The following is a 17,042-nucleotide window of genomic DNA, read 5'->3' as shown; positions in this document are numbered from 1 at the left end:
ACACGCGGGGGGAGGCGGCAGAAAAAACTGTGAACAGTTGTCAGATGGGCACCCCCTTTCTAGTAAATTACCGAGAGAGTGATGCGTTGTATGGAACCGCCATTGGCACTACCGTGAGCAACAAACACAAGGGACTGCCGTGACCAAGTAGCTAGGAGCATGAAGACACCAGGGCAGAAAGGTGCAAAGAGCTTTGCAAGGAAATGAGGAGAAAGACCGAAAGTGCTACCTAGCAGCTTCGCACGGAACTAGGGGGCGGAATGAAGAAGGGAACATTGCTAGATTCCATGTGCACAGTGCTGCAGGAGCAATGGACTTTTATAGGGTGCTAGAGAGAGAGGCAAGCCATCAGAGAGAAGTGGGTGTGGAGCCACCAGTAGCCGCCTTGATCAAATGGAGAAAAGAACCTTTCCGTATAGATTAGAAGATAAAATGTGTGTGTGTGTGTGTGTGTGTGTGAGTGAGAGAGAGAGAGAGAGAGAGAGAGAGAGAGAGAGAGATCCCTCTCCCTCCATAGCTCTCATGCAGAGCACGATTGGCATGGGACTTGTCCTCTGTGTCTCCTGCATTCATTTCACTGCATTCAGTAAGTTGCGCAAGGTGAAGCAGTGACAGTCCCGCTTATTGACATCCCCGAGCCGTGCAAGCCAGAGTAGAGCCTGTTGACGTGGCTGATGTGGCAGTTAACCTTGGCAAACACAAAACAATAGGAAGCTGTTGAACAAATTAGTATTCCAGACAATAAATTCATTTCAAAGAGGAAACATGAATTAAACTTAGGATTTGGAAAGTGGTTAGCCCTTAATGGAAGCTTCTTTACTATATGTGCCTCTGCAAGTCAACCAAATATATAGCCTCAACTTGCTCTCTCTCTCTCTGTGTGTGTGTGTGTGTGTGTGTGTGTGTGTGTGTGTGTGTGGCTGAATTTGCAGAGAACTCGGCCGACAGGAAGGATGCAAAGGGCAGGCCTTTCTCTAGATATGGCATTACTCAAGACACTAGTGATGGAGAATTCACCACAAGATTGCTATTCAAAAGTTGTTGTGCTTGGCGGTGCTTGACGCGTGCACACACACACACACACACACACACACACACACACACACAGACACACACAGAGAGAGAGAGAGAGAGAGAGAGAGAGAGAGAGAGAGAGAGAGAGAGAGAGGGGGGGGGGGGGGGGGGGGGGGGGGGGGGGGGGGGGGGGGGGGAGACAGAGCTACAATGTCTCAGGCAAAGGTGGGTAGAGACGCAGATTTGTTTGTCGTGAGATGCAAGGGGTGAGGTGCAAGAGGGAGCTGCCCGTTTCTTCCCTTCGCTTTGCAGATGCAGAGTGGCGTCTCCACTGAGAGAGGGGGCCAAAGAGAAAGATCCATGTGTGATGGCCAAGGCAATCTTCCTCTGTCTCTTTGCCTTCGTCGTCAAAACATTGCATATCTCCCTCTCCGTCCTACTGTCTCTTTGCTCCATGACCACACTCTCTCCCTCTCTCCCTCTGTGTCTTTGGGACGAGAGAGTTGAAGGGTAGGCCTGGAGAGATCACAGAGCCTTGTTCGGCAATGGCGGGAGGGTAGGGGGCAGCCTGTACCGCAACACAAGACGGCAAAGGAACCTTGCTTGGCAATGGTGGGAGGGCAGGGGGCCGGCCTGCACATAGCACAAGACAGCGACATTAGTATTTGCTTTTGAGATGCCCAAATGCACAGAATCTAATTAATTGAACTTTGTTGCGAGACCCTAGGTCTCTATACTCTCCTAAAAAAGTAAATCAAATATACCTCCAAGAAAAAAGAACAACATATTGACGATAGAGAGAACTCAATATAGTACACAAAAAAAGTTCACAATTATCTAAAAAGAAGTAAAGTAAAGATCATAGAATTCACCTCTTTTACTGTCACGGGATATTTTTGGTTGCTCGAAATACCTTTAGGAATGTATAATTCCTTATTTCTCTTCATTTTTAAAATCCAAGTGGTATCGACACATGTTAACACTCCTCTACTAATTTGCATTTGCGGAGAGATTTCTAAGTGCATTTCCAAGTAGTTGAAAATTTGAAGCACAAAGTTTTGACTGCATGTGTTTTCCATGTAACTACTTGTGTGTATATATCTACTAACATAATATGGCGGAAGGGGGAATCCTTTACACGTGTCAACAGATCCTAGCTTGAGCTTGGAGAGAGAGAGAGAGAGAGAGAGAGAGAGAGAGAGAGAGAGAGAGAGAGAGATGAAATGAAATGATATATTAACGTCTACAAAAGGCCAAAATGACTTATGAGAACAAACTGATTACAATGGTGAGTCTAGTACCAAGTTTGGTTACAAACAAAGAAAACTACAAACTAGAAACTGAGATAGGAGTGCTACCGACTCCTATGGGTGGCTGGTAAGTTGAGCAATGGTATCATGCCACAAAGGTACAAAGTGGGGATAAGTGTCACCATGATACAATATAGCAGTAGCATGAAGCCTATCCTGATTGACACTCTGTGTGTCGTGCTAGAATCCTGTGGACCCTCTACCGCAATCTCCGTCGGTGCTACGTGGCTCCCCTCCTCAGTCGTCGTCATCTCGATCTCCTCAACTCTATAGCTCGGTCAATGAGAGTACCGCTGGTGTGTGGATGGGTGGGAACCGAGCTCTGTGATGGTGGTGTGCCTTCTGCCTCTGTGGTATTTGGACTGAAGAAATCTGAGATGTGTCTCTGGGAGTGTCTCTGTCTGTGCCCTCACAGAGTGTCTATATCTCTGTATCTCAAGTAAAAATAATCCGAGACATCTTTGATCCTGACATTCATGACTCTATCTAAAGAGTCAAACCATCTTTGAATAAACAGTGAAAGCGTCCCCGTATCTCATAGTAGACTGTGTAGTGACATATGTAGTGAAACTGTGTCTTTGGCTTTGCATGGCATAACTGACATATCTTATTGTCTGTTGGTATGCCTTTGAATCTTCCTGTCTCGATCCCAAGTTGGTGTGAAGATGTGCAAATCTGGCCTATGGCACATCGTAACCCATGAGATAATGTGTGTCCATGTGTGTGACAAATCCGTCTGTCGTGAGTTGGAGAAGATGCTCTCTATAGAAAGCCCTCTTCGTACCCAACTCCAGTGATGGCTCTATCCATGTCCTCCTGGTATCAAGCTGGATAATATCCTACTGAATGAGTCTAGTAATATCCATCCGTGTAAGAGCCAAAGATGGTGCATCAAGAGAATACTGGAAAGGGGACAGCCTATCCATGCTGAAACCATGCCTCTGAAACGATGAGCTCATCTATGTATACCAACATGATGTATCTCCCTGTAATGCCAGCTGTTTGGATGACTCAAGAGCAAGCCTAGCATATATGTCCCTGGTGATGTCCCATAAGCTGTGTACAAATGATACTGATCTCCGTAAGTGCCTCAATCTCCATAGGTGGGCAGCCAGCTCCGCTCGTATGATTGCATGTGGAAATGAGGCCTTGGCTCTAATCAGCCTAGAAATCATAGATACTAAGGGCCTCTCCATATTACTCCATCTAGCACTGTCCACAGATGGTTCCCAAACCTAAACCCCGTAGTGCATAACTGAAGCGACCAAAGTGTCGAAGAGCCAGAGCTTTGTTCGAGGTTCCTGGAACTGAGCCTGCGAACAAATCCTCTCTAAACCGCTTAGGGCTGCATAGGCACGAGTCAATCTAGTGTTTGCTGCCACTTTCAATGTGAACCTCGGTCCACTAAAGACCACCCCAAGATATGTGTATGCATCAGTGTACTCCATATTGTCCTCACCATATGTGAATGTAGGTGTTGATCTCCTGACCCACTGTGGTATGGTATTAAATACCATGACCTTGGTTTTACCAAGGTTGACAGACAATCCACTCCCCTGCAAAACTATGCAATGCGTCCAAATTTCTCTGCATACCCTCTGATGTGTCTGATATCAACACGATATCGTCAGCATACAATAAAAGAGGGATCCATGTCCCTGCAAGCTGAGCACCTCTATCTCCTCCTCTGTCAATATAATCAGAGACCTCATCAACATACATACCAAATAAAGTAGAGGACAATGGGCATCCCTGTTTCACTCCGATAGTGGAATGAACTATGTCAGATATCCCCTCTGGTGTGTGTACATGACCCATCACTGAACTGTATAATGCCATAATCCCCCATATCAGCTCTATGGGTACCCCCAATTCCATAAGTTGGTGCATCAATCTGGCCCCCGGTACTGTGTCAAAAGCTTTGCGGAAGTCCACAAAGCTGCAATATATCAATCTACCATGTGCTGGACCCTCCTCAACGATAGCTCTGAGTGTAAAGACATGATCCAGTGTGGAGAAACCCCTCCAAAAACTAGCCTGTCCAGGTGCCCGTATGCCCATAATCTCTACCCAACTGCTCAGCCTATGCTCAAGGATGGATGCATACAACCGTGCCAATGTGTTTGCTACCATGATATTACGCTAATTCCCCGGCACTGTGGGGTCTCCCGTCTTGAAGATAGGTACAATAGTAGACAATCTCCAAGACTCAAAAAATCCCTCACACATGACACGGTTGAACAACCATGCAAGCATCTCCCCAATTAGTCCCCAGTATGTATAATGTGCTCTGCTACCAAACCCTCATGATCCTGTGCCCATTTGGTCTTCATCCTGTCAATGGTCTCCTTTACCATCTCAGTGGTAAAGAAGGTGCTCGTAGCCAGACATGGCTATGGTGGATCTGGTAGTGGTGGCTGTCCAGGTACAGTGTATAAAGATGTTGCATGCTGCACCCATATCTCTGTAGAAGTAATCACTGGTAGGGGAGACTGCTCATGGAATAGACGCCAAGCCTCTCCCGACTCTACTAAGGAAGAGCTGATATAAATCCTGCTCCATCTGGACCAAGAAAGCTCGCTTCTTTCGTTGTACTAGTCGTCGTGTAGTAATACGAGATTGTCTATAGGTGATCACTCCCAATGCAAGCTCCCGCTGGATCTGAGCTCTCCTCTGTCGACACTCCTCATCATACCAGTTGTTCTGAGGCATGTGCCCAGAACGACGTTTCTGACCAGGCTGAGTGTGTGGATATGCCTCTGTCGCTGCCCCATGTAATGTCACTGTTAGCATAGATGTGATCTCCTCCACTATGTATACCGGCTCTGATGTGCATAAAAGCCTACGTATCTCCTCTGCATAGACTGAGTCAGCCTCTGGTGTAAAAGCATAACGTGGATGTCTACCACCCCGTGAGGCCTGAGATGTATTGTACTCAAAGGAGACTGATAATGTCAAAAGTGCATGATCTACTATTATCCCAACAGGCCTGGGCCCCACTGTAAAATCGTGAATGTGAGAGATAAAGCTCGGATGTGTTAGAGCATAGTCTACAGTACTCGACCCTTGTCTATGTGGAAAACAAGTAAAATCTGTAGACAATGGAAAGATCAGTACGCAATTCAGTATGGCTAAACTGTGAGTAGTCGTCATCTATCTGAGGTATCTCCCATATTCTGTATGCTTTTTGTCGTGTGAGCATCTCTCAAGCCCCATCTCCTCTGGCTCTAGCTCTCTGAGCATCTCCTCTGAGGTGTCATAGAAAACCGTTTGTGAACTGCCTGTACGGGCATTGAAATCCCCCAAAAGTATGATGTCTCCATCCCTGGAGAACTCCCAAATATCATCATCAAGTACAGAGTAAGGAGACTGTCCTCTGGGTAAAGCACATCCTGAAGTGCTGGGAGGAAAGTAGCATATGGCGATGTACAAGAAACGTCCAATCTTTGCCCTCAGCCTCACCCACATGTATCTGGCCTGATCATCTCTCCGAACTATGTGCAGTAGTGGCTGGAGCTCCTCTCTGAAAAGAACTAGTACATCTCCTGATTCTCTAGTTCCATGCTCAAATTTGGTGCATGTCCGACAAGCTGTCTCCCATTTGTATCTCGAAATATGAGGCATCAACTGTCCTGGAGCCTGATGAGTCTCTGAGTAGAAAATAATGTCTCTATCTCTAAAGCTGTCCTCAAAGGCCCCCACATTAAGTCTATACGAACCATTACAGTTCCAAACCGCCATCCTGAGAGTGGTCCCATAGGTCTCGCACCGTCATGTAGAGCAGTCTTCTGTAATCACTACTCGCCCATTTCTGTAGAAGGCTAACTTTCCCTTCTCCCTCGCTGCTATAATCTTCGGCATAACCTCTCATATGTGCAAGCTGTGAGAGGGTAAGATCATCTCCTAAAAAGATACCTGTTTTCTTGAGGGTTGGCCTCTTCTTTAAAAAGTCTTTCTTTTCTTCAATGGAGGGAAAGCGCAAAATGAGAGCCTGTTCTTTTGAACTCTCCCCATTACCTCCATTCTTCTTGCCTAATCTCCAAGCTTGTGTGTGCGAGGGCTTCTCCAACCCCATCATTGACATGAGGCTCTTCACTTCTTGGTCCACCTTATTTGAGTCTTTTAGGCCGGTCACTCTCACGTGTAGAGCGCTTACCCGTCTTCGTTGTTCCTCTTCAAGTGTCTTGTTGATGATTTCGGGTGTAGCCCGAATGTCCTTGACCTTCCCCTTCTTGAAAACTTCAATCCACTTTTCAGTCTCTTCCACCTTTTTTTGCGTTTCGGAGAGAACCTCCACCCATGAGGTCTTCTTTTCTCCTTCCTTCTTTATTTCTTTGACTTGTGCTCGTATAATATTCATCTCATCTATGATTTATGGCTGAATTTCTCCATCTTCAAGGCAACCTCTCTCTCTAGTTTCGGCGAGTTCCTTCTGAAGGGTTGAGATGTTACCTTTTAGCTTGAAATTTCAGCCCGGAACTCTTTGCGCTCTAGTTCCCTTGCTAGTTCCTCCCTCTCTTTCCATTCAAGAAGTGAGTTCTTCTCTTTCTTCCACTCATCCATGTGAGCTTTGCATTTTTTCAACTCTCTTTCAATGACTGTCATCCTCTTGCTTGTGACCATGTAGTGCGCCGCCATCTTTCTTGCTTATTTGTTTCACTTCAAAGAGAGAGAAAGAGAGAGAGACCCGAAAAGAAAAAGAAATATAATGTAAAATATTGATGCGTTATGTCTGCTCCTGAAGGCTCAAACCCCTTTTAAAGCAGTCGACCACCACTCTGAAGGTGCTATCTTGTGCCCTGCTCGTTCAACCCTGTCTTGCGTGCTCTGCCCTGTATTGCGTGACCTGCTCCCCCTACCTGCTGTTGCGAGGTCTGTGTCTCTGCTACCACGCAAAACCTACCTCTGTCTGTGGCCTGCTGCTGCTGCTGCTGCGAGAGAGAGAATGCGTCCCGTTGCAGAGGGAGAGAGACTTCCGTGCTGCTACTTACAGAAACCTACACGCGCTGCTAGGAAGAACCTGCACGCTGCTGAGAGAAACCTCCGTGCTGTTGCTTACAGAGATTTGCGCGCTGCTGTCCGCCATGAGAGAGAGAGAGTAGGAAGGGGAGGTGTGTGAATTTGAACTTTTGTCGCTGATCGCATTCTTTCCCTCCTAGGCAAACGTGCCTAGGCTCAAACTTGAGAGGCGTGGTGACTGTAATGGAGCAACACAGCAGACACGCGGGCGTGCAACAACGATGGAGGCGGTGTCGAAACCTGGGGGACAAGGCGATGTCGATGCATGGAAGTGGCAGCTTGAGCAGTCTCTCTCTCTCTCTCTCTCTCTCTCTCTCCTTCTCTGAAGGACGGGCGCAAAGTCTTTCTATCTGTGACTTTGAAGGACAACAATGGGGCCGGGTCAGGGTCGAGCAGATCCATCAGGATTTTGATGTAGCTGAGTCGTTTGCATATGTTGGAAGAGGGAGGAGAGGGCCTCCTCCATGATGGGAGAAGTATAAGGTGCAGCACCAACATGAGATTGGGCAAGGCCACTCATGAAGGCCAAAGGTGGAGAGTCTCTACCCTCCATAAAAGTAAAGGGCGACATCAGAGCAAGGAAGGGATTGGGAGCGCTCTTCACCCTCTCTAAAAAAACCTTCTTCACATGTAGCTGGGCAAGCAAGCTTGCCACCGCCTGTTGTGAGTTTGTGAGTAGCCATGGCCTAGCACATGCTACAAGGCGGTTTGAAACCATAGAGTTTTAATCTCTCATTTTCTTTGTGTTTCAGTTGTTCTCACTTAGTTTGAACGGCCGTCACAGTAGCCACGAGACTTCCTTACACACACAAATACTGTACAGCCACACCTGTCGGTTCCATGGCAATTGCTTGCAGTCGAATCGCAGATCGTAAGCTCATGGGTGAGAAACCAATCCCTAAGCATTGCATGTAAATAAAGTTGTAAAGCACCTTTCATTCTTCATTCTGTGCTTAAAATTATGTTTTCTTGAGAAAGGAGCTAATAGTGGTGCAACCCATCATCCATGTTGTTTGTGCATTTTAGGGCGCAAACAAGCTGGGGACTACTAGACAAAAGAGGGAGCTTTTGGCATTCTGGTGAGGGGATGAGCAGTTGCTTATTAGAGAGGTATCCGGTAAATCCATGCAAAGCCATTATTATGAGATCTAGATCATTGCATATAGCACATGGTGTTGCCTGCACTAGCCCCACCTACTACCTACTATAGAAAATCTCCACTCTTGCAAGTTGGTGCCGTTTGGCAGCCTCTGTCCTCACACACCCACACACCTCTTGGCTCGCGCATTGTAGGCAATCGTATTGTACCAAGTTTTTGGTATGTAGGTTGTGTAGAGCTTATGTCACTATTTAGAAGTTATGTTGGTCTTGAAATGTTTCTATTATTTTTGGAGTGATGATGAGGGTACATTGTATCACAATGTATGCGAAGGTTTTCTGGATGCTTGAGATGTTTTCTAATTTAGTAGCCATAAGCTTTTGTGATAATGTGGATATTCTTAGTAGAGCACTATAGATTGTCTTAGCTAATCAGAGGTATGTTCTCTTTATTTTTGCTTCATCCAAGTTCATTTTAATTTCTTGATTGAATATGGAGCTGATTGTATCATATCTGCGGATGACTACCATAATTCCATAACTTAGATTTCACATTGGGTGATTTTTGAGCGGATACGAAGTAAGGGTGTCTCCCTAGATACAATCACATGTGCTATAGGCTGTTTTCAGCTAATGGGAATAGAGGGTGTCTCTCTAGATGTATGTTGTCTCATGGAGTGCCTTGGGTTGTTTTCGATAGATGTGAAGCGAGGGTTGTTTTCGATAGATGTGTAGCGAGGGTGTCTCTCCATATGCAATCACATACACTTGCACCCTGAAGGCATGTATCATTACACAAGATGCTGATATGGAAAAAAGAATGCATTGGTTGTAGAATATGCCCAACTTGGTTAGGGCAAAATAGCTATGGGTGTTTTTCAGCGGATATGAAGCAAGGGTGTCTCTCCAGATGCAATCACATATGCTCTAGGCTGTTTTCAGCTAATACGAAGGAAGGGTGTCACTCTAGATGCATGTCGTCTCATGGAGTGCACTGATTGCAGGATATACCCAACAAGGTCAAGGCCAAGAACCTTTGGGCTGTTTTCGACGGATGCGAAGCGAGGGTGTCTCTCTAGATGCAATCGCATACGCTTGCATCTTAAAGCCTTGGGCTGTTTTCGACGGATGCAAAGCGAGGGTGTCTTACATATGCTTGGAAAAGAAGCTCTGTGTTGTTTTTGATGGATGCAAAGGGAGGGTGTCCCTCCAAATGAACTAAGTCTGGGCTATGTCGAGACCTCCTTGCTGGTGGCAGATGCGAAGCGAGGGTGTCTCTCCAGATGCAATCACATATGCTTGCATCTTGAAGGCAAGGGTCCAAGTTAGGAAGGTCTCGGTTGTTTTCAGCAGATACAGAGAAAGGGGATCTCTCCAAATGCAATCACGTACACTTGCATCTTGAAGGCATGTGGCATTACACAAGATGCTGATATGGGCAAAAGAATTCATGATGATATTGTTAGGAATTTCGGGGCTGAAAGAAAACACCGTGCTTTTGGCACTGCCTTGGTCGCCATGTATGTCAGAGGTGGCGCACTTCATAAAGCACGAAAAGTGCTTGAGGAGCTTCTTGTTCAGGATGTTGTTTTTTGGAGTGCATTGGTTGTGGGATACTCCAAGACAGGGCCAAGAAGCTCTGCTGTTTTCGGTGGATGCGAAGAAAGGATGTCTCCATATATGCAATCATATATGTTTTGGACTCTTTTAAGTTGATGCGAATCGAGGGTGTCTCTCCTGCTGCAATGTTGTCTCAAGGAGTCCAGTCGTTGCAAGATAAGTCTAATAGGGTGAGGTCAAGAAGAGAGTTGTTTTCAGCAAATGTAGAGAGACGGCATCTCTCCAAATGCAATGATGTACACTTGCACCTTGAAGGCATGTGGCATTAAACAAGATGCTGATATGGGGAAAGAATTCATAAAGCACAAAAAGTGCTTGAGGGGCTTTGTGTCTCGGATGTCGTCTCTTGGAATGCACTGATTGCAGGATATGCCCAACTTGGTTAGGGCCAAGGAGCTCAGGGCATTTTTTAGTAGATGCGAAGAGAGGGTGTCTCTCTAGATGCAAACACATACACTCTAGGTTGTTTTACCTGATGCGAAGTGAGAGTGTCTCTCCATATGCATGTTGTCTCATGGAGTGCACTGATTGCAGAATATGCCCAATAGGGTCAGGTTCTTGAAGCTTCGGGCGAGTTCAATGAGGGTGTCTCTCTATATGCTTGGCCAAGAAGCTTTGGACTGTAATCGGCAGGTGCAAAGTGAGGGTGTCTCTCTATATGCAATCACATATGCTCTGGGCTGTTTTTGGTGGATGAGAAGTGAGTGTGTCTCTCGAGATGCAATGTTGTCTCAAGGAGTGCATTGGTTGCACGATATGTCTATGGTTGAGGATTCTCATCTCTATGATTCTGTGTTTGTGTCCTACATTTTGCATATATCAAATATCAGCGTGGCTTCTCAGCATTTGAAGGGTAACATGTAAGAGGGTCGGTTGGAGGATAGATTGTTTGAGTGTGGGTGGATGAATACCAAAGCGAAGTAGCTTGCGAAGCGAGGGTGTCTCTCCAGATGTAATCACATATGCTTGCCTCTTGAATCTTTGGGCTGTTTTGGGCGGATGCGAAGCGAGGGTGTCTCTCCAAATGTAATCACATACGCTTGCATCTTGAATCTCTGGGCTGTTTTGGGCGGATGCAAAGCAAGGGTGTCTCTCCAGATACAATCACATATGCTCTTCGCTGTTTTTAGCTGATGGGAAGCGAGTGCATTGATTGCAAGATACGTTCAATAGGGTCTGGTCAAGAAGAGAGAGGTATTTTTAGCAGATGCAAAGAGAGGGTGTCTCTCCAAATGTAATCACATACGCTTGCATCTTGAATCTCTGGGCTGTTTTGGGCGGATGCAAAGCAAGGGTGTCTCTCCAGATACAATCACATATGCTCTTCGCTGTTTTTAGCTGATGGGAAGCGAGTGCATTGATTGCAAGATACGTTCAATAGGGTCTGGTCAAGAAGAGAGAGGTATTTTTAGCAGATGCAAAGAGAGGGCATCTCTCCAAATGCAATGATGTACACTTGCACCTTGAAGGCATGTGGCATTACACAAGATGCTGATATGAGCAAAAGATTTCATAAAGCACAAAAAGTGCTTGAGGAGCTTCGTGCTTGGGATGACGTCTCTTGGAATGCATTGATTGCAGGATATGCCCAACTTGGTTAGGGTGAAGGAGCTCTGGGCGTTTTTGAGCGGATGCGAAGCGAGGATGTCTCTCCAGATGCAAACACATACGTTCTAGGTTGTTTTTAGCTGATGCGAAGGGAGTGTGTCTTTGCAGATGCACGTTGTCTCATGGAGTGCACTGATTGCGGAATATGCCCAATAGGGTGAGGTTCAAGAAGCTTTGGGCTATTTTCAACGTGTGCAAAGCGAGGGTGTCTCTCGAAATGCAATCACATACGCTTGCATCATGAATCTTTGGGTTGTTTTGGGTGGGTGCAAAGCGAGGGTGTTTCTCCATACGCTTGGCCAAGAAGCTCTGTGCTGTTTTCGGTGGATGCAAAGCGAGGGTGTCTCTCCAGATGCAATCACATATGCTCTCTGCTATGTTTAGCTGATGCGAAGCGAAGTTATGTTGTCTCAAGTAGTGCATTGATTGCAGGATATATTTAATAGATTCAGGTCAAGAAGAGAGAGGTATTTTCAACAGATGCAAAGAGAGGGCATCTCTCCAAATGCAATGATGTAGACTTGCACCTTGAAGGCATATGGCAGTACACAAGATGCTGATATGGGCAAAAGAATTCATCAAGCACAAAAAGTGCTTGAGGAGCTTTGTGTTTGGGATGTCGTCTCTTGGAATTCAGTGATTGCAAGATATGCGCAACATGGTTAGGGCCAAGGAGCTCTGGGCGTTCTTCAATGGATGCGAAGGGAGGGTGTTCTCCAATTGCAAATACATACAATCTGGACTGTTTTCAGTTGATGCAAAGCAAAGGTGTCTCCTCAAATGCATGTTGTCTCATGGAGTGCACTCATTGCGGGATATGCACAACAGGGTTAGGGTCAAGAAGGTTTGGGCTCTTTTTGGCGGATGCGAAGTGAGGGTGTCTCTCTTTAGATGCAATCACATACGCTTGCATCTTCAAGCTATGGGTTGTTTTGGGCAGATGCAAAGCGAGGGTGTCTCTCCAGATGCAATCACATATGCTTGCATCTTGAAGTTATGGGTTAGGTTCGATGAGGGACCAGAGTGTCTCTCCATACACTTGGCCAAGGATGTTTTTAGCAGATGCAAAGCGAGGGTGTCTCTCCAAATGCAATCACATATTCTCTGGGCTATTTCCGGTGAATTTGAAGCAAGTGTGTCTCTTGAAATGCAATGTTGTCTCAAGGAGTGCATTGGTTGCAGGATATGTCTATGGTTGTGTGTATGTGTCCTATATTTTGCATATATCAAATATCAGCGTCACTTTTCAGTGTTTGAAGGGTAACATGTGTCAGGGTCGGTTTGAGGATGAATTGTTTGAATCTCGGTGGATGAATACCAAAGCGAAGTAGCTTGCAAAGCGAGGGTATCTCTCCATATGTAATGACATACGCTTGCATCTTGAATCTTTTGGCTGTTTTGGGTGGATGCGAAGCGAGGGTGTCTCTCCAAATGTAATCACATACGCTTGCATCTTGAATCTCTAGGCTGTTTTGGGCAGATGCAAAGCGAGGGTGTCTCTCCAGATGCAATCCCATATGCTTTTCGTTGTTTTCAGCTCATACGCAACGAGTGCATCGATTGCAGGATACGTTCAATAGGGTCAGCTCAGAAAGAGAGAGGTATTTTTAGCAGATGCAAAGAGAGGGCATCTCTCCAAATGCAATGATGTACGCTTGCACCTTGAAGGCATGTGGCATTACACAAGATGCTGATATGAGCAAAAGATTTCATAAAGCACAAAAAGTGCTTGAGGAGATTCGTGTTTGGGATGTCATTTCTTGGAATGCATTGATTGCAGGATATGCCCAACTTGGTTAGGGCCAAGGAGCTCTGGGCGTTTTTGAGCGGATGCGAAGCGAGTATGTCTCTCCAGATGCAAACACATACGCTCTAGGTTATTTTTAGCTGATGCAAAGGGAGTGTGTCTCTCTAGATGCATGTTCTCTCATGGAGTGCACCAATTGCGGAATATGCCCAATATGGTCAGGTTCAAGAAGCTTTGGGCTATTGTCGACGGGTACGAAGCGAGGGTGTCTCTCTAGATGCAATCACATACGCTTGCATCATGAATCTTTGGGTTGTTTTGAGCGGGTGCAAAGCGAGGGTGTTTCTCCATACGCTTGGCCAAGAAGCTCTGTGCTTTTTTCAACGAATGCAAAGCGAGTGTGTCTCTCCAGATGCAATCACATATGCTCTTGGATGTTTTCAGCTGATGTGAAGCGAGGTTATGTTGTCTCAAGTAGTGCATCGATTGCAGGATATGTTCAATAGAGTCAGGTCAGGAAGAGAGGTATTTTCAACAGATGCAAAATGAGGGCATCTCTCCAAATGCAATGATGTAGACTTACACCTTGAAGGCATATGGTTGTACACAAGATGCTGATATGGGCAAAAGAATTCATAAAGCACAAAAAGTGCTTGAGGAGCTTTGTGTCTAGGATGTCATCTCTTGGAATGCAGTGATTGCAAGATATGCACAACATGGTTAGGGCCAAGGAGCTTTGGGCGTTTTTCAATGGATGCGAAGCGAGGGTGTCTCTCCAAATGCAATCACATACAATCTGGGCTGTTTTCAGTTGATGCAAAGAAAAGGTGTCTCCTCAAATGCATGTTGTCTCAGAGAGTGTACTCATAGTTTCATTGCGGGATATACCCAATAGGGTCAGGGTCAAGAAGGTCTGGGCTGTTTTTAGCGGATGCGAAGTGAGGGTGTCTCTCTAGATGCAATCACATACGCTTGAATCTTCAAGCTATGGGCTGTTTTGGGCAGATGCAAAGCGAGGGTGTCTCTACAGATGCAATCATATATGCTTGCATCTTGAAGTTATAGGCTATGTTAGATGAGGGTGTCTCTCCATACGCTTGGCCAAGGATGTTTTTGGCTGATGCAAGGTGAGGGTGTCTCTCCAAATGCAATCACATATGCTCTGGGCTATTTTCGGTGAATTTGAAGCAAGTGTCTCTCTTGAGATGCAATGTTGTCTCAAGGAGTGCATTGGTTGCACGATATGTCTATGGTTGTGTGTATGTGTCCTACATTTTGCATATATCAAATATGAACGTGGCTTCTCAGTATTTGAATGGTAACATGTGTGAGGGTCAGTTTGTGGGTGGATGAACACCAAAGCGAAGTAGCTTGCGAAGCGAGGGTATCTCTCCAGATGTAATCACATATGCTTGCATCTTGAATCTTTGGGCTGTTTTGGGCAGATGCGAAGCAAGGGTGTCTCTCCAGATGTAATCACATACGCTTGCATCTTGAATCTCTGGGCTGTTTTGGCGGATGCAGAGCGAGGGTGTCTCTCCAGATGCAATCGCATATGCTCTTCGCTATTTTCAGCTGATACAAAATGAGTGCATTGATTGCGGGATACGTTCAGTAGGGTTAGGTTAGGAAGAGAGAGGTATTTTTAGCAGATGCAAAGAGAGGGCATCTCTCCAAATGCAATGATGTACACTTGCACCTTGAAGGCATGTGGCATTACACAAGATGCTGATATGAGCAAAAGATTGCATAAAGCATAAAAAGTGCTTGAGGAGATTCATGTTTGGGATGTCATCTCTTGGAATGCATTGATTGCAAGATATGCCCAACTTGGTTAGGGCAAAGGAGCTCTGGGCGTTTTTGAGCAGACGCAAAGCGAGGATGTCTCTCTAGATGCAAACACATACGCTCTAGGTTGTTTTTAGCTGATGCGAAGGGAGTGTGTTTCTCCAGATGCATGTTGTCTCACGGAGTGCACCGATTGCATATGGTCAGGTTCAAGAAGCTTTGGGCTATTTTTGACGGGTGCGAAGTGAGGGTGTCTCTCTAGATGCAATCACATACGCTTGCATCATGAATCTTTGGGTTGTTTTGGGCGGGTGCAAAGTGAGGGTGTTTCTCCATACACTTGGCCAAGAAGCTCTGTGCTGTTTTCAACGAATGCAAAGCGAGTGTGTCTCTCCAGATGCAATCACATATGCTCTTGGATGTTTTCAGCTGATGCGAAGCGAGGTTATGTTGTCTCAAGTAGTGCATCAATTGCAGGATATGTTCAATAGAGTCAGGTCAGGAAGAAAGAGGTATTTTCAGTAGATGCAAAATGAGGGCATCTCTCCAAATGCAATGATGTAGACTTACACCTTGAAGGCATATGGTTGTCCACAAGATGCTGATATGGGCAAAAGAATTCATAAAGCACAAAAAGTGCGCGAGGAGCTTTGGGCATTTTTCAATGGATGCGAGGCGAGGGTGTCTCTCCAAATGCAATTACATACAATCTGGGCTGTTTTCACTTGATGCAAAGCAAAGGTGTCTCCTCAAATGCGTGTTGTCTCATGGAGTGCACTCATAGTCTCATTGCGGGATATGCCCAACAGGGTCAGGGTCAAGAAGGTGTGGGCTGTTTTTGGCGGATGCGAAGTGAGGGGTGTCTGTCTAGATGCAATCATATATGCTTGCATCTTCAAGCTATGGGCTGTTTTGGGCAGATGCAAAGCAAGAGTGTCTCTCCACATGCAATCACATATGCTTGCATATTGAAGTTATGGGCTATGTTCGATGAGGGTGTCTCTCTGTACGCTTGACCAAGGATGTTTTTGGCAGATGCAAAGCGAGGGTGTCTCTCCAAATGCACTCACATATGCTCTGGGCTGTTTCCGATGAATTTGAAGCAAGTGTGTCTCTTGAGATGCAATGTTGTCTCAAGGAGTGCATTAGTTGCAGTGTCACAAGACGGGCACCACGTGCCAATAGAAAAGAACAGATTGAACAAACTTTTAGCACTTCAATAACAACTGAATTGAGAGAGAGAGAGAGAGAGATGACACGCGACACGGAGTGGCGGAATTCCACCCCAGAGTATTGGCCCAAAACCTTGGCGCCTCTTTCGGTATTTCTTTATATTGCATTAACACAGTACAAGCCGCTACTCCAGACTCTGCACCTTCTCCAGGAAGCATGCCAGAGAATGAGCCCTAACCTCATATTTAAAGGCCCTAGGCCCCAAAAGCAGTTTACAGAGAAAAGCCTTCAAACTCAAAAACATCAGGTCCAAAAGCAAAGCCAAAAAGCTGCCAGCGTAAATCACGAAAATCCGTACAGCTGCCACGTCATGAGCCAACGCAAAACACGGAAATTCGTAGAGCCTGCCACGTCATCATGCTAGTGCAATTTTTGGAAATCTGCCACGTCATTAGTTTTTGCGTGTGTGTGGGTCCTGCTTTATTTTAATCCTTTATGTCACTTGCCCCATTGGACCGGGTCCCCGTAAGTTGGTAGGAGTTCTTCTTTTGTTACTTGTTCTCTTAGGGTTTAGGCCCCTCGGCCGGCATTTTCAAGTTGACTCCATTCTTCAGGGATTTGACACGTCAGTAGTTTGTTACATGCAGGATATGTCCATGGTTGTG

The 17,042-nt window shown here is 45.8% G+C and overlaps 1 protein-coding gene across 1 annotated transcript; it reads left to right on the top strand.

Moving 5' to 3' along the window:
• Window positions 1-7,082: 7,082 nt before the first annotated feature.
• On the top strand, window positions 7,083-8,793 carry LOC147455799 (uncharacterized). Its single transcript, XM_086515337.1, has 4 exons — window positions 7,083-8,014; window positions 8,096-8,126; window positions 8,201-8,226; window positions 8,370-8,793. The coding sequence occupies exons 1-4, from the start codon at window positions 7,862-7,864 to the stop codon at window positions 8,424-8,426; spliced, it is 267 nt and encodes an 88-aa protein (XP_086371463.1). The 5' UTR covers window positions 7,083-7,861; the 3' UTR covers window positions 8,427-8,793.
• The last annotated feature ends 8,249 nt before the right edge of the window (window positions 8,794-17,042 follow it).

The sequence above is a fragment of the Adiantum capillus-veneris genome, chromosome 6 (genome assembly GCF_014529385.1).
Source record: "Adiantum capillus-veneris isolate H3 chromosome 6, ASM1452938v2, whole genome shotgun sequence".
In the NCBI taxonomy this organism is placed as follows: Eukaryota; Viridiplantae; Streptophyta; class Polypodiopsida; order Polypodiales; family Pteridaceae; genus Adiantum; species Adiantum capillus-veneris.
Note: the sequence above shows the minus strand (reverse complement) of the source record. Positions and strands in the feature narration are given on the sequence as shown.